This window comes from Myotis daubentonii, chromosome 6 (genome assembly GCF_963259705.1).
Source record: "Myotis daubentonii chromosome 6, mMyoDau2.1, whole genome shotgun sequence".
Taxonomy (NCBI): Eukaryota; Metazoa; Chordata; class Mammalia; order Chiroptera; family Vespertilionidae; genus Myotis; species Myotis daubentonii.
This window is the reverse complement of record NC_081845.1, coordinates 39,198,486-39,220,875: the sequence shown is the minus strand read 5'-3', so window position 1 is coordinate 39,220,875 and position 22,390 is coordinate 39,198,486. Positions and strand designations below refer to the sequence as shown.

Below are 22,390 nucleotides of genomic sequence, written 5' to 3'. Positions count from 1 at the left end.
AAACAAGTTTTTTCAAAGACTGACCAAGTTGCCTACCTTAGCCATTCAAACTTTATAAATTTTAAATGACCTTCCCCCAGGAGACATCAGAGAATAGTTTAAAATGTCTTAAAATGCAATAAGCCAAATATGATAAACTGTTTTCTAAAGACAAATTTTATGAAGCAGCATGATGATGAGATGCTGTACATTTGTAAAAACTAAAATACTATTGTTGGACAGTTACCTCTTCTGTATCTTTCAGTGTACACACATGATATGGCATAGATATTAGTGTCTGTTCCTTCCTATCTGCAATATAAAGCCACCACCATTCTTGTTTTTCCTGCAAACAAAAAAAGAGTATAAATCATCAGAAAGAACTAGAGAAACAGTTTTGCCTTGTTTCAATTAAGAGGTATTATCCTTGTTTTAGTCATTGCTGTATTGTACAAAATAGATGTATAAGAAATATTTACTGAACAAATAAATTTTTCTTATCCATTTGCAGATCTGCTCTCCAAAAGAATTTTGTATCGAACTTTGGGGTTTCCAATGGCCCCTTAGGCCTTATCAGTGGGCCTCTGTATTAAAAACCCCTGATTAACCTTAAGAAAACTAAAAAAGAAGATATTCTAAAAAAAGAAAACAGTATAAACTATTACAATAGCATCTAGCAAATAATCTTAGTAATCTCAGCTAGTAATAAGCAAAAGCCAGAAAGTAGGAGTGGAAGAGACTTGGGCAACCAAATGAGAAATCAATAAATTGAAACACATTACTCATAAGAGACCATCTTGAAATCTAAGAGTCTATACCTTTCACTGCACATGATTTTTATATTAATAAGTTCAGCATTTTTAGGTGTGCTTCATAAAAGATTAGAAACAGAAAAGGAGCTGGTTAAAAACAAAACAAAAACACCTGTCACCAGAAAGCACAGCAGGGACATCAGGGAGAACCAACAGAGACAGAAAAACTAAAAAAAAAAACAAAAACAGATGACGAAGCAGCCTGGAAGCACTGAACTCCAGTCTGCTTGTTACCATCACTACATTACAGTACATCAGTGGTTGTTTAGTCATCTGTTTAGGACAGATATCTTTATAAAATTGCTTAAAAAATGTTTTGGAGCCAACAATAAAATTAACTCTAGAATATTCTAAATACTTAACCAAAACAACAACGGACTATTCTAAATAATCATCAAAAGAAGGTTAAAAAAATAACTTTTTACTGAAGTTTCATAGGAAAAATGTTTGTGTTTAAGCTAAAATCACTTGCACTTCCCATTTTATTTTAACCGTGAGGCATTAAAATTAAAAGCTCTTTTGTTTAAATGACTTAAAAGCAATTTTAAAAAAGTAATATAACATTAATAAGCAGAATAAATAAATCACAAGAACATGTTACATGATTAACCCAACCTCAGCTTCACCTGAGAGTTAGGACGACCACAACAGGTATATGTGTATGTATGTAAGTTTATCTGTGTGTTTTGCGCACACAAAGTGGGTAAAAACATAAGTGCCTGAAAGTGGAGTATTACTACCTGGGCTTTGTGGGCTATAGAGTCTGTTTTAACTAGTCAACTCTGCCATTGTAGCAGGACAAGAATTAATGTGGCTGTGTTCCAGTAAAACATTTACAATAAAACTTCATTCACAAGAGCAGGAGGGAAGCAGATCTGTCTGCATGCTGCAGTTTGCCAATTATGTTTTAAAGCCACACAGGCCTGGATTATTTCATTCCTCTAACCCAGGGGTGGGCAAACTTTTTGACTCGAGGGCCACAATGGGTTCTTAAACTGGACCGGAGGGCCAGAACAAAAGCATAGATGGAGTGTTTGTGTGAACTAATATAAATTCAAAGTAAACATCATTACATAAAAGGGTACGGTCTTTTTTTTTTTTTTTTTTTTTTTTTTAGTTTTATTCATTTCAAATGGGCCCGCGGGCCGTAGTTTGCCCACAGCTGCTCTAACCATTGCTTTTCTCTTCTGTTCAATGATGAGTGCCTACCTCAGGCTGTGTAGTAAAGATGAACTGAGATCATACAAGTAAAATATGTTAGAATGTCTAGCATAAAGATAGTAATAAATAAGTTATGATTATTAGTGAAGTGAGGTAAAGGCCTCTGTTATTTAGGTAGTTGTGACATTTCACTGTCAGAACATGCATGTAACATAGGAAGCACAGAGATATGTTCAAGAACATGCATTTCTTCTTTACTTCTCCACTTGGAGAATGCCTCTCCCTCCCTTCTCCCAGGCTACTTATTAAAACGAGACTCATTCCAGAATATTTATTAAGAAGCATGGGAATATCAATCTGTGGCATGGCACCTGTGCCTAAACTCTGATGCACATCCTGAAAGTGGAAAAGATGCTCTACCCAGAGTTATTTGCACGTTAAAATTGTTTTTCTGTTGTGTATGATTCCCAACCATTCTTAACATATTAAATATAAATATAGTAAATGAGTTTCAATAACATGAAAGTCAATTATTAATATAAATCTTTAAGTGGGTAGTGTGGTAGTTAGGGTAGTTGGGTAGATACTTGGGAAGTAGACAGGTAAACATTAGAAAAGTCCTAAATAAATAGTATCTGATAAATGGTACTTTGAGATGCTTAACATGCAGATGCAGATTATATTGGGAAAAGGTATTTTTACTGCTAAAATGTTCTAAGAAAGTGAATGAATATTTTGCCTGTTAACTAAGCATGGTCTAAAATGAAACTGTTACAAGAATAAAAATTATGCAGCTTAAAGAATCCCATGGCACTTTTAAAAATAAATCACTGAGTGAACTTATTTGCTTGATTTCAGGAGCCCTGTGGTTGGCAGACGACCAATGCAATGGGAAAAAATGCCCCTAACAGATGGGCTAATGTTCAGGACATGCCACGGATCAGCGTGTGCATTAAGATGGAATCCTGGGCTGACGTCTCACCAAGTCACAACAAAAGTCTGTCAGAGCAACTCATTAATTATTAGGAAAGCCAAATTACTTAGGAATTTGCTTTTAGCAGCTCCCAGCAACTCTGCATTGACAGAGCAGAAAGCAGGGTTATACATAAAATCACCTGCCAAACATGAGTGGTAAACACAGGTTCTATGGCAAAGCTGTGAGGCAATCTGCGGAACGGCTTCCCTGAACTGAGGCAACTAGTTCTTAACCTCTAGCCACAGACAGAATCATCCACAGAAGTGAAATGTCAAGCAAATCCCATTCATTTGAAAGACAAATATAGCCTATCAAGGAGATCAAAAGTTGAGCAGGCCACAAGCACAAAGTAAACAAGGACAAGGGAACAAGCAGCATTGCAATGACCTGACCTGAGCCAGAGGCTCAGCCACACTCACAATTACTGACCTTTAGCTGGTCCCACAACTGCCAAAGTCTGAGGCAATTACTGGGAACACAGCAAGTTTAGTAGCTCTAGGTGGCCAGTACAGGACTCACAAAGAAAGCCCATAGGAAAAGTTTAAGAACTGTCATCCTATTTAAAACTTGACAGAAGTGAAAGATTCACAATAGCTACCTAGCTAGAGCCAAAATATGCATTTGTATGAGTAGCTGCCTGAACTGTTAATGAGAAATCATAAAACACAACCCTTAGTAATCTGCACACATGCACAGAGAACCACGAAAGTTCTTAAAAAGTTAACAATCCTCTTTTTAAACACATAATTCATATAGAGATAGATCCTTCATGGTTCAATACCCTATCAGGGCACAAGCCTGGGGTCTGGGCTTGATCCCCAATAGGAGGTGTGCAGGAGGCGGCCGATCGATGATTCTCTCATCATTAATGTTTCTATCTCTCTCTCCTTCTCCCTTTCTCTCTTTATAATCAATAAAAAACATACCTTAAAAAAAGAAATATATGCTTCAGAAATGAGGCCTATCAAGAACAGACCGCATTTAGCACATCTGAGCCAGTACCCACCACAAAAGGATAAATGGCAACTGAGAATATATGAAGAGAAAGTGAATGGAATAAGCAAAACACTAGGCCATGTGTAACTCACCTCGGGAAAGTAAAGACTATAAACAGGATGTGTTATCTTTGATTTGGTTTCCAGTAGAGCTCTTTCCTTTCGCTGTATACTTTGTTGTAATTCTTGCCACTCCTAGTAAAATAAAAATTAAATGAAGTCAAGTATGTTTTCAATCATTTTGAGGAGCTTCCATCTTATTCTATACTAGAGGCCCGGGGCACAAATTCATGCACAGGTGGGGTCCGGCCGGTCCGCCCCAGTCAGGCTGAGATTGGCCCAGGCTGGCCGGGGGGAGAGGCCACAGGTGGTTGGCCAGCCGGCCTCGCCCCCTAGTTTAACTCCTGGTTGAGGGGACAATTTGCATATTAGCCTTTTATTATATAGGACTAGAGGCCCAGTGCACAAAAATTTGTGCACTCGGGAGGGAGGGAGGGTCCCTCAGCCCGGCCTGTGCCCTCTCGCAGTCTGGGACCCCTCGGGAGATAACGACCTGCTGGCTTAGGTCTGCTCCCAGGTGGCAGAGGGCAGGCCCAATCCCTAGGTGCAGCCCCTGGTCGGGCTCAGAGCAGGGCCAATTGGGGAGTTGGAGCGCCTTCCCCTGTCATGCACAGAGCAGGGCAGATTGGGAGGTTGCAATGCCACCCTCAGTCACGCTCAGGGTAGGGCCGATTGGGGGGTTGGGGCACCGCCCCCTGTCACACTCAAGGCAGGGTCGATGAGGAGGTTGCAGCGCCACCCCGTCATGCACAGAGCAGGGCCAATCAGGGGGTTGGGGCACTGCCCCTGTCGCGCACAGAGCAGGGCCCATCAGGGGGGTTGGGGCTCCATACCCTGTCATGCACAGAGCAGGGTCAATCAGGGGGTTGGGGAGCTCCCCCCTATCATGCACAGAGCAGGGCCGATCAGGTGGTTGAGGAGCTCCCCCGTCACTCACAGAGTAGGGCCGATAGGGGAGTTGGGGCACCGCCCCCTGTCACACTCAGGGCAGGGCGGATCAGGGGGTTGGGGCTCCGCCCTCTATCACCCACAGAGCAGGGCCAATCAGGGGGTTTGGGCGCCGCCACTGTCACACTCAGGGCAGGGCCGATGGGGAGGTTATGGCTCTACCCCATCACACACAGAGCAGGGCCGATCAGGGGTTGGGGCGCCACACCCTGTCACACACAGAGCCACAGGGCGATCAGGGGGTTGAGGAGCTCCCCCCTATCAGGCACAGAGCAGGGCTGATCAGGGGGTTGGGGCACCTTCCCCTGTCACGAACAGAGCAGGGCGGATAGGGAGGTTGTGGCCCCGCCCCCTGTCACACACAGAGACACAGGGCGATCAGGGGGTTTAGGCGCTGCCCCCTGTCACGCTGATCCTGGTGCTGGGAGGCCTCGCGGCTCTGCTGATCCTGGTGCTGGGAGGCATATTACCCTTTTACTATATAGGATAGAGGCCTGGTGCAAGGGTGGGGCTGGCTGGTTTGCCCTGAAGGGTGTCCTGGATCAGGGTGGGGGTCCCCACTGGGGTGCCTGGCCAGCCTGGATGAGGGGATGATGGCTGTTTGAAGCTGGTCACACACCCTTCAGGGTGGGGGTCCCCACTGGGGTGCCTGGCCAGTCTGGGTGAGGGGCTGAGGGCTGTTTTCAGGCCGACTGAAGCTCCTAACTTCTCCTTTTTTTTTCTTTTTTTATTCTGGGCCAGGTTTAGCTCTGGCTCCAGCTCTGAGGCCTCTGATGCTGAAAGAAGGTATCTGGTTTGTTTAGGTTCTATAATCGAAACTCTGTATCAACTCCAGCTCTGAGATCCCAGCCGGCTGAAAGCTGGTTTCTGGGGTTTTGTTTAGCTTCTATATTTGTTACAATGTTTCTTAAACTGCAAGCTCAGAGGCTGGCAAGTCAGGCGGGGAATGTTGGAGTCCTCCGTCACTGAAGCAAGCAAGCCTCATGTTAGTTTCAAGCTGCCTGGCTGCCGGCCACCAACCTGGCTGGCAGTTAATTTGCATATCACCCTGATTAGCCAATGGGAAGGGTAGCGGTCGTACGCCAATTACCATGTTTCTCTTTTATTAGATAGGATTATTCCTGAAAATGCTAACTACTGCTAAGTTCAGTCCCACCAATCTGATCATGTCCCTGCTCAAAACTTACAACACTACTTTTCATGAATCAAATCTAACTCGTTTAGCATGACCACAGTTCCATTCACAATCTGACCTGGCCCATCTCTCCAGTCTCCAATCACTGCCTTCCTCCTTGCACTCTTTATTACAGTCATTTCAAACTACCTAGACTTCTCTCAACTCACAAAGCTATTTCACTTCTCCTAAACCAGCTGTGGGCAAACTACGGCCTGCAGGCCGGATCCGGCACGTTTGAAATGAATAAAACTAAATTTAAAAAAAAGACCGTACCCTTTTATGTAATGATGTTTACTTTGAATTTATATTAGTTCACACAAACACTCCATCCATGCTTTTATTCCGGCCCTCCGGTCCAGTTTAAGAACCCATTGTGGCCCTCAAGTCAAAAAGTTTGCCCGCCCCTGTCCTAAACTCTGTTTCCATTTTTGTTTTCCTCTTTCTCTACCTGAAAAATTCCTACTCATTATTCAGGAATATCTAAAGCAGTGGTTCTCAACCTTCCTAATGCCATGACCCTTTAATACAGTTCCTCATGTTGTGGTGACCCCCAACCATAAAATTATTTTCGTTGCTACTTCATAACTGTAATTTTGCTACTGTTATGAATTGTAATGTAAATATCTGATATGCAGGATGTATTTTCATTGTTACAAATTGAACATAATTAAAGCATAGTGATTAATCACAAAAACAATATGTAATTATGTATGTCTTAGGCGACCCCTGTGAAAGGATCCTTCGATCCCCAAAGGGATAGCGACCCACAGGTTGAGAATCGCTGATCTAAAGCCTGAAGTATAAGTCCCTAAGTTCCACCAATTTCCCTCTGCTCTCTCCTTGGTGCTATAACTGCACCCTGCTCTAAATGTGCATAATTTCTTTTGTACTCTAATGTTTTGTTTACCGCCTTGCCCACTACCCTACTATCATTCAAGGGCAGAAACTGTTTCACATTTGGCTTTGCCCTCCTGTCATCTAATGCAGTGCTTGGAATATGACAGATAATGGATAATTATTTGTTATTTGTATAATTTTTGTCAATTGAATGAATGCATTTTTGGTCATCTGAAGAGACTTGAATCCTAAGAATCTACTCTTCTAACCCTAATAAACTCAGAAAGGAATACGTAAACTCTTTCTCAAAGCAAGGCTGGGGATAATTTGATAGGTTTTAATTTTCTGACTATCAGTTTAATTCCCAAAGTATGGCCCAGCCTGCGTGGCTCAGTGGTTGAGTGTTGACCTATGAACTAGGGATCATGGTTTGATTCCCAGTCGGGGCACATGCTTGGGTTGAGGGCTTGGTCACCAGTGGGGGGCATGCAGGAGGCAGCCGACCAATGGTTCTCTCATCATTAATGTCTCTGTTTCTCTCTCTCTCTCTCTTTCTCTCTGAAATCGATAAAAATATATTTTTTAAAAAAACAATCATCGTTATTTTTTTCCCCACCACTCCCAAGAGCAGTACATTATTTCCTTTACTTTCATCCTTGCCCTTTATCTTTTCCTCTTTTTTTTGACTCTGCTTTTGCCTCAGAGATTATTCAGGGAATCTCTTTTTCTCTCCTAAACCACTTATTTTAGATAAATGGCTCAGTCAAAAAGAACAACACAAACATAAAGAAAACAGCTGATCAATTAGAGATCATTTACTGGGAATTTGTAATGACCATTATTTGTCCACCAAATATTCTTTTCTATTGTCCTCCCATAAATCATGTGCAACTTAATGCCATGCCATGAGATTTTTTTTCTATTCTCTATAACTTGACAATCTTATTAAGAAACTCCTCTTTCCTTAATGTCCAATATACCTCTTGAAATAAGGTGGCTTTCTATAAATGTTAGCATTTCCCTTAACCAACCTCTTCACATTAGAGTTAACAGTAATGTTTCTTTACCCTAACCATTACATTGAACTTCTGAGAGACTCTCCCCAGTAAACTGATACCTATTTCATAACCCACTTTTCTTTACTCATACTTCCAGACATCTCTAGAACTGAAAACTGCTTTAAGAGACTGAACTGACGTCACCTCAGACCCGGATCCTAATCTACTTAGCAATCTAAACTTTAAAAAAATTAGCCAGCCGGAACCGGTTTGGCTCAGTGGATAGAGCGTCGGCCTGTGGACTGAAGGGTCCCAGGTTCGATTCTGGTCAAGGGCATGTACCTAGGTTGCAGGCACATCCCCAGTAGGAGATGTGCAGGAGGCAGCTGATTGATGTTTCTCTCTCATCGATGTTTCTAACTCTCTATCTCTCTCCCTTCCTCTCTATAAAAAATCATAAAATATATTTTTTTAAAAAAGAAAATTAGCCAGCTGGTGTTGTTCAGTTGGTTGAGCATTGTCCCACAGAAGGTCACTGGTTCTATTCCCGGTCAGGGCACCTGCCTGGGTTGCAAGCGCAATCCCCTGTAGAGGGTGTGCAGGAGGCAGCCAAGATGTTTTTATCTATCCCTCTCTCTGAAATCAATAAAAACATTTTGAAAAATAGCAAGAAAATTAGCATTTCCAATCCTTGTTAGAAACTATTTTCTTTATAATTCTGACCACTATTCCTCAAATATATTCCTAAAAAACAATACAGGGTTATAAAATATACTGGAAACAAACTGACAAGCAAAGAAACAAGCAAATAAACAATAACAAAAACCAAAATTATCATCAGAGTTATAATTCCAATTATTTAAACCCCTAAGTCTTACTGCTTCATCATCTTTGTTTTGTTTTTCATCTTGCTCTCTATCGGAGTCTCTGTCACTACCATCCTCTTTTTCACTCTGGGAGTCTCTATTTTCTTCTTCTTCAGAATCACTGCCTTTGTCAGAAACTTCTTCTTCATCTTCCTTTACTGCAGCTTCCTAAAAGGAAAAAGCAAACACAAAGGTCCTGAGTGTCTCAATGACTATATGACTCCGAGTCCCTGAATGTCACTTATTTAATATAGCTCAAATCACAATTTCACTACTTCTGTAGAATTTTAGAGAATTATAAACATTCTTACTTATAAATATGTGGGAGTCAGGCTGAAAGGCTTTAACATTTGGCTTATCTGTCTATTGTTAGTCATTTCATTCATTTTTTATACTTTGTAAAGTAAAAATATTTTATTCCTATTTGCAAAGTATACTACCACAATGGCTAAGATGGCTCATACTTCAAAAACATACATTATGCAATATATTTATTTGAAGAGGGAAAATAGAAAGTTTATAGAAAAGTACTGTTTAGATAGTTCAATATTATCTTCTATTACTGATAGAGTATAATGCGGTAAGGAAAGCTAATATCCTAAACAAAATACTTACTAGTCTATTTCAAGAAGCAAAAAAAAAGAACAGCAAAATTAAACGCAAAAAAAGTAGAAATAAAACAGATCAGAAATCAATTAAAGAGGAAGCAGATATACAGAAGGGAAACCCAAACAAAACCAAGTTAGTTCTTTGGAAATATTAATAAAATTGGTAAGTGGGAAGCGGGGGCATGCTAGAAGGGGTCAATGGGAAACTATAGGGGATATATGTAATACTTTCAATAATAAAAGTTTTGGATAATCCATAACATGAATAATTCAAATACAGATGAGAGTTGGCAATATATCACAGTGATAATTTTGTATTTTTCATAAAGAAAACCAAAGTTCTCTTTAAAATAATAGTAAATAAATAAAATTGATAGGCATTATTAGGCAAGACTAACTGACCAGAGGGGAAACAGATAAAAAATACAAATTACCAACATTAGGAATAAGAGACGTAACTATAGATCCAAAAGACATTAAAAATTAAGGACATTATTACTAGCTTTATGTCAATAAAGTTGATAACTCAAGAAGAAATGGACAAATTCCTTGAAAAACACAATTTTGAAAATTGATATAAGAAAAAAGTAGAATATTTTGAGAATAAGAACTCTATAACTAAACCCAGATGGCTTCTCTAGATAATTCTTCCAAATAAGAAAGAAACAAATCCAATCTTACATATACTCTTCCAGGAAAAAGAAAGATAAACTACTTCCTAATTTGTTTAATGAGGTAAACCCAATACAAAACATGTGAAGGATATTACAAGAAAGGAGAATGATAAACCAATATTTTTTCATAAAAACAGATTTAGAAATCCTAAACAAATATTATCAAATCCAGATAAATATAAAAAAAGGATACTATGTTATGACAAATGAGATTTGTTCCAGTAATGCAATGATGGTTTAAAATTTTTTATTTGTTATTTTTTTTTTTTGGTTTAAAAATTTTTAACACATCGATATAATTCACCATATTAACAGAAAGGAAAAAAATCAAAAAAATTGTCTCATTAGATGGAGTTTAAAAAGCATTTAATACAATTCAGTATCTGTTCATAAAAATTCTCAGCATGGAAAGAGAAGGGAACACTTTCTTAAAATGATAAAGGATATCTACAAAAACTTTAGAGCTAACATCACACTTAATATGAAATAATGTTTGCTTTCTCCCCGAGATCAATAAGACATGGATAACCATCTTCACTTCTAATCAACATTACACTGAAAGTTCTAGCCAGTATGTTAACAGAAAAAGGAAGAGCATACAGATTTAAAAAGAAAAAAAAGCTAAAGTGTTATTTCCAGATGGCATAATTGTATACATAGAAAATCTTTTTAAAAACATCTACAAATGGTGAGAATTACTGTCAATTCATCAAGACTCTTTGATATAAGGTCAGTATTTAGAAAATAACTGTATTTCTATACATCAACAATTAAATATTGCAGAATGATTTATTTTTATTTTTATTTGTTTGGTAGCTTAAACCAGCAGAAGTTTATTGTCTTACAGTTCTGGGGGTTAGAAGTCTGAAATCCAGGTGCTGGCAGGGCCATGTTCTCTATGACTGTTCTATGCCAATGCCACACTATCAATTAATTAATTATGGTGGTTTTATGTTAAGTCTTGAAATATGGTAGTGTAAGTCCTCAAACTCTTCACTTCTTCAAAATGTTCTCGACTACCATATTTAGATCCTTTGCATTTCCAGCTAAAACAATTTTTTTTTTTTTGGTGAAAATTGATTTAGCTGGAAATGGCAAAGGATCTAAATATGGTAGTCGAGAACATTTTGAAGAAGTGAAGAGTTTGAGGACTTACACTACCATATTTCAAGACTTAACATAAAACCACCATAATTAATTAATTGATAGTGTGGCACTGGCACAAGAATAGATAAATAACCAATGAAATGATTTAAGAGTCCATAAACACATCTGCACATACACTGTTATAACCATTTGTTTTAAAACAAATCACCATTGCAATTCAGACAAGAAAGGATGATCCTTTTAACAGACGATGCTAGAATAACTAACTGGTCCATAATCCCTATCTCACACTACTCACAAAAATTAATTCAAGATGTATCACAGTACTAAATATAACAAGTAAAATAATAATACTTCTAAAAGAGAACAAAAATATCTTCATGTTCTTGGGATAGGCAGAAATGTCTTAAACAGGACACAAAAGAACTAATCATAAAAGACTGATGAAATAGACTTCATTAAAATTAAGAACCACCAAAAGCTACCATGAAGAGTAAAAAAGGACTAATATCTAGAATATATAAAGGAATCCTACAATTCCATAAGAAGACAAACAACCCAATAGAAAAAGAGGATATCCAAAATGATCAGTAAGCATATGAACAGGTGCTCAATATCATTAATCTGGCAAATACAAATAAAAACCACACACAGGGATACTATAACAGATCTACCACAGGTGGTTAAAATAAAAATAAAAAAAGATTGGTAAAACCAAATACTGGTGAGGATGTGGAACAAATGGACTCATTATTTGCTGGCAGGAGCATAAAACGGTACAACTTTGGAAGACAGATTCTTTCAATGAGTTAAAACACACACCAATTTTATGACCCAGTAATTCCACTGCTAGGTACCTATCCAAGAAAAATGAATGTCCACAAGAATAAGCATAGCACCTTTATTCATAATAGGCAAAAACTAGAAACAATCCACATGTCCACCAACTACAGAAGAAATTGTAGTATATCCATGCAATGGAATAACACACACACACACACACACACACACACACACACACACACACACACACAAGAATGAACTACTGCTATATATAATGCACATGAGTATCACAAATATGATGTTAAATCAAAACAACCAAACATAAGTCCACTTACATGAAGTTTAAGAACAGGCAAAACTCATCTATGGTAATAATAGAATAGGGGGGAGAGTACAAAGGTGGGTGGAAGGGTCACTGATTGAAAATGGGCACAAGGGAGCTTTCTAGGATGGTGGTAAGGTTTTATATCTTGATCTGGGTATCATGAGTACATACATATGTAAAATTTCAGGAGCTGCACACATAAGATTTGAACATTTTAGTGTATGTTATACCTCAATAAAGATAATTATACAGTAACAATAATAAACTTACATTCCCAATGACTCCATTTGCTTGCTTTTGTTTCTGTTGCTTTGATTGTGATAAGGGAATAGGTATAGGTTTTTTTTTTACAGTTTTCTTTTTTTTTGATTTAGTGGTTTTCTTGGGTCCTTTACTCTTCTGTTGCCATCCTCCTTTTGTCCTGTTCTTGTTAGTATCGCCTTGCTGTAAATCACATACACACTCAGAAATTATAGCAATAGTTTCATTTGGGAGTCATGGTAATTTTTAAATGGGAATGGCTAAAGTAAACGTTTTCATAAACTGAATGATTCTTCCACAGAAATGTAAATCAATCAGAAAACTAAACAAAGCATTCCTATCACCAGGAAAGAACTGTAAGAAAACTCAAGTTTTTACCACATCTTCTGCTGGCTGTTCCTCTGCGGCACAGATGGACTGCTCCTTTTCAAATACTTCCTAGAGGAAGCGAGAAGGAAAGTATAATCCATCAATCTGCACTCATCCTTCAGGTAAGCAAAACAATCTTTCAAATATATCACCAGTAAGTTTTTAAATTGGTGACAATCGAGGTGGAGGGAGGGAGAGAAAACAGGAAAATTAGCAATCACTAAATGATACTTCAGACATTACCTTCTGAAATATCTCACATCTGTCCTGAATATTTTTTGAAAAGTACACTGTACTGAAATTTATAAATGCAATGACTTAAGATATGTACACTCATTATAAACTCAAAAATATTTTAGTTTAAATTTTCACTTTTATTCTAATAGTAATTAGACATGACTATTTTAATGTTATGAAAATTTGAATATATTACATTATTTTCCAACATGAAAACTTCATGAGACTAATATTAGTTTATTCTTTATCGTCAGTGATATTGCTCATTGGGTCTATAACTAAGAAGTGGAACACCAAGAAAATCCCTAAAGACATCCATCCACCATACAATCCATTTAGAATCAGTACATTTAGCATTTAAATTCCAGTAAGAATCTACACGAGAAGATGACAAGTGATGTGGGTTGTGTTTCATAAATTCCTTGAAATTATTAAAGCTAACAAGTAAAAACAATGACAACTGTTAGGCTCTAAACTGTTTGCCTAATTTAGGGGTCTGCTTTTTAAACAGTTTATTGGAACACAATGCCCATTTGTGAGTTCAGTAGTTGCCACAGAGACTACATGGGCTATATCACAAAAAATACTTATTAATTGGACCTTTACAGAAAGATTTGCCAACTTCTTATCTAATTCTATCATCTCTGGTTCATTTCTTCATTTATTACTGGGTTTTAATTCTTAATTACTCTGAGGTACAGTTCACACAAAAACTGAATAAATAGTTGATTCTTTCCCTTCCTCCAAAGCAGTTTTGTTTTCTCTTCTACCAGTTATTCCAGGTACCAACAGCCCAAGGCCGATATTTTGTTCATTTCTCAGGCTGGGAACTCCAAAGTATGTAGGTAATATAAATTTGGATTCTAAAACCAATCCTGACCACTAACTTAGTTTCCTCTTCTCCCAGAAGGCACCTCTCATCCAGAATCTGTAACACAAATGCTTCCTTACACCTTGCTACTATAAAATCAACATATTTTGATTTGATATAGCTTACTACAAAAGATGATTCTCCTACCAGAGGTTTTAGACATAGAGTTTAAGTGCAGCAAATGTTTCCTACAGATGCTCACAGATCTCAGAGCAGAACAGGCTAAAATCTACCATTAGTTGAATAAACTGAGTTGAAATACTATAGTCTATTAAAAACAAATTACAACTAAAGTTATAACTTGGGAAGTAACATAAATGTAATAGAAACTGAGAAAAACAAGATGCAGGAAACATATTAATATGATCACATTTAATAAAGAAGAATGAGAAAAATACCAGTATATATGTATATACATATATGCACTGTAAAGATCCAGGTAGTAAATACAAATAGAACCAATGAAGAAACATATGAAAGGATATACACAAGACTAAATTCTAGTCATTGGAGATGGACAAGGGGTTTCCTGAGAGAAGTGAGAGAAGGGATCTGTGATATAAACATCATTTAAGCCCTGGCCAGTGTGCTAGGTGGTTAGAGCATTGGCCTGCGCACCAAGGACAGCAGGTTAAATTCCCAGTCAAGGGCATGTACCTGGGTTGCAGGTTTGATCTCTGGCCCTGATCAGGGTGCCTGCAGGAGGCAACCAATTGATGTTTCTCTCTCACATTACTGTTTCTGTCTGTCTGTCTGTCTGTCTGTCTCTCTCAAAATCAATGGAAAAAATATCCTCGGGTGAGGATTATAAAAAAAGAATTTAACTTTATGGATAGTCGTGCATTAGGATACCTAAAGGGGTGAGCTTCAAAACTGATAATATCAGAAGGGTAGGATTTTAAGTAATATTCACTTCTTCCTTTACTTTTTGCAGTGCCAAATTTTTCCTCAAACAGCATGAATTTTTCACATTAAAATTGGGTATTTTCATTACAATTTTTAAATTTTTTATTTAAAAAAATTAAAGGGAGTAAATTCTCTAAAGCAGCGGTCGCCAACTGGTGGTCCGCGGACTACTGGTGGTCCGTGAGGTCCAAAAGGTTGGTGATCGCTGCTCTAAAGAATGGACTGAAAAAGAATAGGTGATGAAATTCTCAACAATAATCAATAGTAAACTCTGTATTGCACTTAAAAATTTAAGAATTATACCCACATTACCGTTATTATAATGTTTTATAAGGAATTAAACCATCACATGAAGAATTAATTTATTTTCCAAAGTTTTCTTGTGTGAAAACTCATATGAAAAACTATGAGAGTTAATTTAAAATTTCAAAACAGCTAACATAACTTGCAAAATTAGATTTTGCTATTCAATAGTTTTAATCTGAGAATATATAACTTAAAATGAGAAATCTACACTAATAAAAGAAAAATGGTAATTGGCGCACGATGATACCCTTTTCATTGGCTAATCAGGGCTATATGCAAATTAACTGCCAACTATGATTGCGGTTAATTTGCATATGTAGGCACAATGCAGGGAGGCGAAAGGGAAAGCAGGAAGAAGCCCCCTGCCACTGACAGTGATCAGAAACCCAGGGGGGAGCTAAGAGCTGGGGGGCAGGGCAAAGGCGGCCCTGGGGCCGCCTTTGCCCTGCCCCCCAGCCATGATAGGAGAATCAGGCGCCTTTGCCGCCCTGGCCAGTGATAGCAGGAAGTAGGGGTGGAGCCAGTGATGGGAGCTGGACACGGTCGAAGCTGGCAGTCCCGGGAGCTAGGGGTCCCTTGCCTGGGCCTAAAGCGAAGCCCACGATCGTGGGGCCGCTGCAGCTGCGGGTCCCCGCTGCCCGGGCCGGACGCCTAGGCCAGAGGCGTTAGGCCTGGGCAGGGGCGGAGCCTACAACCGCGGGGAGCTGGGGGTCCCCTGCCCAGGCCTGACACCTCTGCTGGAGGCCTCAGGCCTGGTCAAGGGGCCGATCCGGTGATTGGTAATCAGAGGGTGATGAGGGTCAACTCCTCTGGCCGAGGCATCAGGCCTGGGTGGGGGGCGGAGCCGGGGATTGGGAGGATATGATGGTCCCCTTGCCCAGGCCTGAAGTCTGGGTCAGAGGCGTCAGGCTTGGGCGTGGGGTGGAGCAAGCGATCAGAGGGAGATGGGGGTCCCCTGCCCAGGCATGATTCCTGGGCCAGAGGCCTCAGGCCTGGGCGGGGGCCAGAGCCAGTGATCGGGGGGAGATGGGTGTCCCCTGTCCAAGCCTGACACCTCTGGCAGAGGCGTCAGGCCTGGGCAAGGGGCCGATCAGGTGATCAGAGGGTGATGGGCGTCTACGCCTCTGGCTGAGACATCAGGCCTGGGCAAGGGGCAGAGCCAGTGATGGGGGGAAATGAGGGTCCCCTGCCCAGGCCTGACGCCTCTGTCAGAGGCGTCAGGCCTCGGCAAGGGGCCGATCCTGCGATTGGAGGGTGATGGGGGTCAACGCCTGAGGGCTCCCAGTATGTGAGAGGGGGCAGGCTGGGCTGAGGGACACTCCCCCCACCCCCCCACCCCCGCCACCCAGTGCACGAATTTCGTGCACCGGGCCCCTAGTTAAATATAAAAACCTTAATACATAACTTTTCCCCCCTTTTATTATATTTACTAGGGGCCCGGTGCACGAAATTCGTGCACTGGGTGGCGGGGGGGAGTGTCCCTTAGCCCAGCCTGCCCCCTCTCACATACTGGGAGCCCTCAGGCGTTGACCCCCATCACTCTCCAATCGCAGGATTGGCCCCTTGTCCAGGCCTGATGCCTCTGGCCTAGGCGTCCGGCCCGAGCAGCGGGGACCTGCAGTGGCAGTGGTGGGTGCCGCGATCAGCGGGCTCCGCCCCTGCCCCTGCAGGACGCCTCTGGCTGAGGCATCCGGCTCAGGCAGCGGGAACCCGCAGCTGCAGCGGCCCCGCGATCGTGGGCTTTGCTTTAGGCCCAGGCAAGGGGCCCCTAACTCCTGGGACTGCCAGCTTCGACCGTGCCCAGCTCCCATCGCTGGCTCCACCCCTACTTCCGGCTATCACTGGCCAGGGCGAAAAAGGCGCCTGATTCTCCGATCATGGCTGGGAGGCAGGGCAAAGGCGGCCCCAGGGCCGCCTTTGCCCTGCCCCCCAGCTCTTAGCTCCCCCCTGGGTTTCTGATCACTGTCAGTGGCAGGGGGCTTCTTCCTGCTTTCCCTTTCGCCTCCCTGCATTGTGCCTACATATGCAAATTAACCGCCATCTTGTTGGCAGTTAATTTGCATATAGCCCTGATTAGCCAATGAAATGGGTAGCTCGTACGCCAATTACCATTTTTCTCTTTTATTAGTGTTGATTAGGGTGACATTGGTTACATAACACATAACCTAAAGCATAAAAATACAAATAGACTACTTACTGCCATTGTTTGCCTTGTCAATTTAACCAATACTGTAACTAGGGATCCTACTGTGATGTTGTTGCTGTCTTCATCATCCAATACTGTAAGATGAAAGAAAAAATTTGAGTTAAAAATTAAGCTTTATGTCAATGCAAACAATAAAACTTAACCTACCCAAATGAAGTTGATACTTCAGTATTTCAAATATGTTATATTTTAAACTTACTCAAAAAAATAATGTGATTGCCTACTTTGTATAAGGCCCTCCAATAGATGCCTTCAGCAATGTGCTCATTTAAACCCTTGAACTAGCTCTATGAAGGATTACTGTTACTTCTACTTTAAAGAGGAAACTAAGGTTCAGAAATAAAGTAAAATGCCTAAGGTCACATAATGGCTAAACTGGCACTGACACGTTTCAAACCCAGGCTGCTTTTTTTAAACAAAGTATAATGTGAGGACTACCATACCATAGCTTTCTCTCACAGTGATATTAAAAATAGGGTTATGTTACTCCATTGAATTGTGCAAACCTTACAGTCAAAAGATTTACCTGTATGATCAGTGCTGCCTATCAGAATAAACTAAAACTAGTATTATCCTATCTAATAAAAGAGCAATATGCAAATTGACCATCGCTCCAACACACAAGATGGCCACCCCCACATGGTCAAAGATGGCCACCACAAGATGGCCGGCAGAGAAGGGCAGTTGTGGGCAATCAGGCCAGCAGGGGAGGGCAGTTGGGAGGGACCAGGCCTGAAAGGGAGGGCAGTTGAAGGCAATCAGGCCTGCAGGGGAGGGCAGTTGGGGGCAACCAGGCTGGCAGGGGAGCAGTTAGGCGTCAATCAGGCTGGCAGGGGAATGGTTAGGGGGTGATTAGGCTGGCAGGCAGAAGTGGTTAGGGGCAATCAGGCAAGCAGGCAGGCGAGCGGTTGGGAGCCAGCAGTCCTGGATTGTGAGAGGGATCCCAGATTGGACAGGGTGCAGGCTGGGCTGAGAGACACGCCCGTGCCCCCCCGCCACCCCCCCCCCGTGTATGAATATCATGCACCGGGCCTCTAGTAAGCCACATAAAAAGGATTAATTTTTAAGGGAAGAACTTCAAGATATTTAAAACTACATTTTGCAATGCTTTTGCAATTAATTTTTTATATTTACTTTTTTTATTGATTTCAGAGAGGAAGAGAGAGGGAGGGAGAGATAGAAACATCAATGGTGAGAGAGAATCATACATCAGCTGCCTCCTGCACACCCCACACTGGGGATCGAGCCCACAACCCAGCATGTGACCTAACTGGGAATTGAACCATGACCTCCTGTTCATAGGTCAATGCTCAACCACTGAGCATACCAGCGACCTGCAATTAATTTCTTAAAACCATGTTTGCCACACACAGCCCCAAAAGTCTAATAATGAAATAAATTTTAATATTAAAGTAACATTAAAATAAACTAACAGTAAAATTAATATAACTTACCAAACATGATCCTGCATTCAAATGTATTCTTTTTTTTCCTACAGATTTTACCTATAAATGTTTTCTTCACTATGCATTTCTGCCTCCAGGTTTTTCTAAATTTGTCATGTGTATTTTACACAGCTTTAGATGAGCATACTCTGTTCTAGTCTGCACTGACACATCACCAGTTGGAAAAGAAGGCCTCCAACAACCTATAATTACTATCTAAATTACTGGCTGTGAAGTGCAATGGCTGGGCATCAAAAAAAGGTACAACATCGTTTCTTCTGGAAGTCTCCATTACCTCAAAAAAAATCTGGGCTACATATTCATCAAGATTGTAAAGCTGTATGTACATGAGCACTGCACATGAATCAACAGCTCTAACAGTGTCTACCTGCCTTCTGACACTTTAAAGCAGCGGTTCTCAACCTGTGGGTCGCAACCCCTTTGGGGGTCAAATGACCCTTTCACAGGGGTTTGCCCAAGATCATTGGAAAACACATATATAATTACATATTGTTTTTGTGATTAATCACTATGCTTTAATTATGTTCAATTTGTAACAATGAAAATACATCCTGCATATCAGATATTTACAAATCATAACAGTAGCAAAATTACAGTTATGAAGTAGCAACGAAAATAATTTTATGGTTGGGGGTCACCACAACATGAGGAACTGTATTAAAGGGTCGTGGCATTAGGAAGGTTGAGAACCACTGCTTTAAAGTAAAGAAGAGCTTACTCTATATATCCTCCAGCAATGTGGGAAAAGGGATCCACCATCTCCAACACTGGATCATGCAGATGCCCCTTTCTGCTTCTATAATTCTACTCTCTCTCCAGTAACTACACTACTCATATTATACATTTGGATCGCATAGTAAAAATATAAATCATCTATACAAAATACTATGGAAAGAAACACATCATAACGTTCTGCAGTAAGACAGAATAATCTTACCTTACCCATCTAATAAAGAATCTCTCCCATTGACCCATGAAACAAAGGGTCACGGGTTTGATTCCTGGTTAAGGGCATGTACCTCAGTTGCAGGCTCTATCCCCGGGCTGGGTCAGGGTGGATGTGGAAGGCAACCAATCATGTCTCGCTCTCACATCAATGTTTCTCTCTCTCTTCCACTCCTCCCTCCCTTTCACTCTAAAAATCAATGGAAAAATATCCTTGAGTGAAGATGAAAAAATAATCTCTCCAACATTCATTTTTTTAAAGCAGCATGTACTTTTTACAACCCTTGATTATTATCAAAGAGTATCTCTTCAGTCTCAAACTAGGTGTATTAATAGCTTCTAATTAAATTATTATAGTCCTGAATGAAGCTTTGTATGTTTAATGTTTGAAAACTCATGGGCCTACAAGGAAATTCTAACACCCCAACCCCATGAAAGCAGCACCAGTCTTCACTACATGTATCCTATACACCAGCCGAATTAAAACCAGATTGCAATTTAGCTTCCTTTCTCAAACACCCAATCTTTGAGAGCCTTCTATCTTGATTCCAATTAGAATGTAAACTCAGTAAGGCAGAATCTTTGTCATACCACGGCTTCCCCAGCACTCAGAAGTAGTAGTGTCATTCAATATTTGTTGAGTGAATAAATGCACAATGTCTGTGCCATTCACTTAACACTTAGCCCAAGATTCCTTATTTTAATCCTTGTTTATGACCTATATTCCCAATCCTATATAATAAAAGCATAGTATGCAAATTGTCCCCTTGACTGGGAGTTCATCCGGGGCCAGCTGGGGGAAGGGAGGAAGTACCCAGCCGGCAGCCAGTAGCTACTAGGGACCCTACCAGTGCACTAATTTTGTGCACTGGGCCTCTAGTTAGACTATAAGCCCTTTAAAGACTGAAACCATTCCTGATGCATGTTTGTATTCTTGGTCCCACAAGAATGTTAGCACAATAGTAGCTTAATAAATGTCAAAGCTCAGAACAATGCCATAATGAAGGAATGAAGCAGATAATCTCTAATTTGGTCATTTCACGATATTATTCAGCTATTGAAATGGGAACAAACAGGGCAATTATGTAGGTGAAATAAACAATCTCTATTTTTTTCACTCCAAGCACACACAGAGGTAAGTCAAGAAAAACACGTGCAATGTAGCACAGACTATGATAATTTTCAAGGCTTCATGAACATAAATAAGCTGGAGTTTTTAATTAATGTTTGAACTAAGCAATGTTTTTCACACTAATGGATACATTTTAAGTTTCATTACATCTGGAACTCTTTCATTCCCATCACGAGGATAATAAAAGTAGGACTCTGTGCTCTCAAAACTATTAAGTGTACATCATTTTCCATCACAGTAAATCTGACAGGTAAATAGGTAATTAGATTCTGTAAGTCTAATTACAAGTTATGTTATTAAATGAAGTGTTTGGAGCATCCTGAGTCAAGCAAACAAGAACCATTCTATCAAAAGGGAAGCAATATCCCACAAGGAAACCTCCCACTTACCTTGTGATTTTATGTCCATAGTTATATGTGGAAAACTCCCAAGGACAGCCATAACCTCTTCATATTTTTCATCTTCTAGGAAGTGCAATAGATATTGACGATCTGTTTCTTTTAAACTCACCAAATCCTGAATAGTCTTAATTTTGTACTGAATTTAAAAAATAAAAGAAAATAAATCCTAAAGTCATAAAACATTTCATAAAAGAAAACTATTAGCATGTTTACTAAAACACAATCCAAGAACTTGTAGAAAAATGTTAAGATTATATATATTTCAAAGCAGCAAATAACAGCTTTATAGCATTTCATGGCCTTTTTCTCCAAGGAAATTTAAATTTAGTATTTATTTATTATAGAGTTAATACAGGGTTATATTTTTTAATTAGAAAAAATAAAAGTTATAGGGAAAAATTAGTATTCATATAGAATCTTGACCCACGCAAGAACTACTGTCATTTCAGTGCTCAGTTTTCTGAACTTTATTCAATTTTAATGCTAAGAATATGACTTTATCTCCAAGTACAGCTGTATCCTATGGAATATTCTCATTTTTTTATTGTCTAAATATAGCTGTTATTACAGTAATATGTATCTTATCTAAATGGATACTTAGGAGTGTTCTTTAATTTTCAGGTGTTTAGTGCTAGTCACTAATTTTTATTTTCACAGACATGGATTAGATCACAAGGTATGTGAAATGCCTGCTTTTGGATTCTTAAATCTTCAATTGTAACCTAAAATGTGATCAAACTTATAAGCATAATAACACAATTAATCTAATGTACATCTTCTGCCTACTTTGTCTAATGCATACAAAGTAATGTTTAAAATCTACAAAATTACGATTTTGTTCAGTATTTTCTTGTGTTTCCTCAAGTTTTTCATTTATCTTAAGATTCATTATCATGTCTTTACTATAAACCGTGTTTTCTAAATAAGAATTATCTTGCCCAGCCGGTGTGGCTCAGTGGTTGAACACTGACTTATGAACCAGGA

The 22,390-nt window shown here is 39.8% G+C and overlaps 1 protein-coding gene across 3 annotated transcripts in view; it reads right to left on the bottom strand.

The window, feature by feature from the left end:
* The window catches only part of SEC63 (SEC63 homolog, protein translocation regulator), a 73,607-nt gene that overhangs the window by 6,440 nt on the left and 44,777 nt on the right, over nt 1–22,390 (bottom strand). For all 3 annotated transcript variants that reach the window (XM_059700790.1, XM_059700789.1, XM_059700792.1), the window contains 7 exons: nt 21,395–21,542; nt 17,454–17,536; nt 12,946–13,005; nt 12,577–12,750; nt 8,822–8,977; nt 4,017–4,118; nt 227–325 (listed from right to left, as the gene is read on the bottom strand). In XM_059700790.1, the coding sequence (XP_059556773.1) occupies nt 227–325; nt 4,017–4,118; nt 8,822–8,977; nt 12,577–12,750; nt 12,946–13,005; nt 17,454–17,536; nt 21,395–21,542 (822 nt within the window). The remainder of the gene's footprint in view (nt 1–226; nt 326–4,016; nt 4,119–8,821; nt 8,978–12,576; nt 12,751–12,945; nt 13,006–17,453; nt 17,537–21,394; nt 21,543–22,390) is intronic.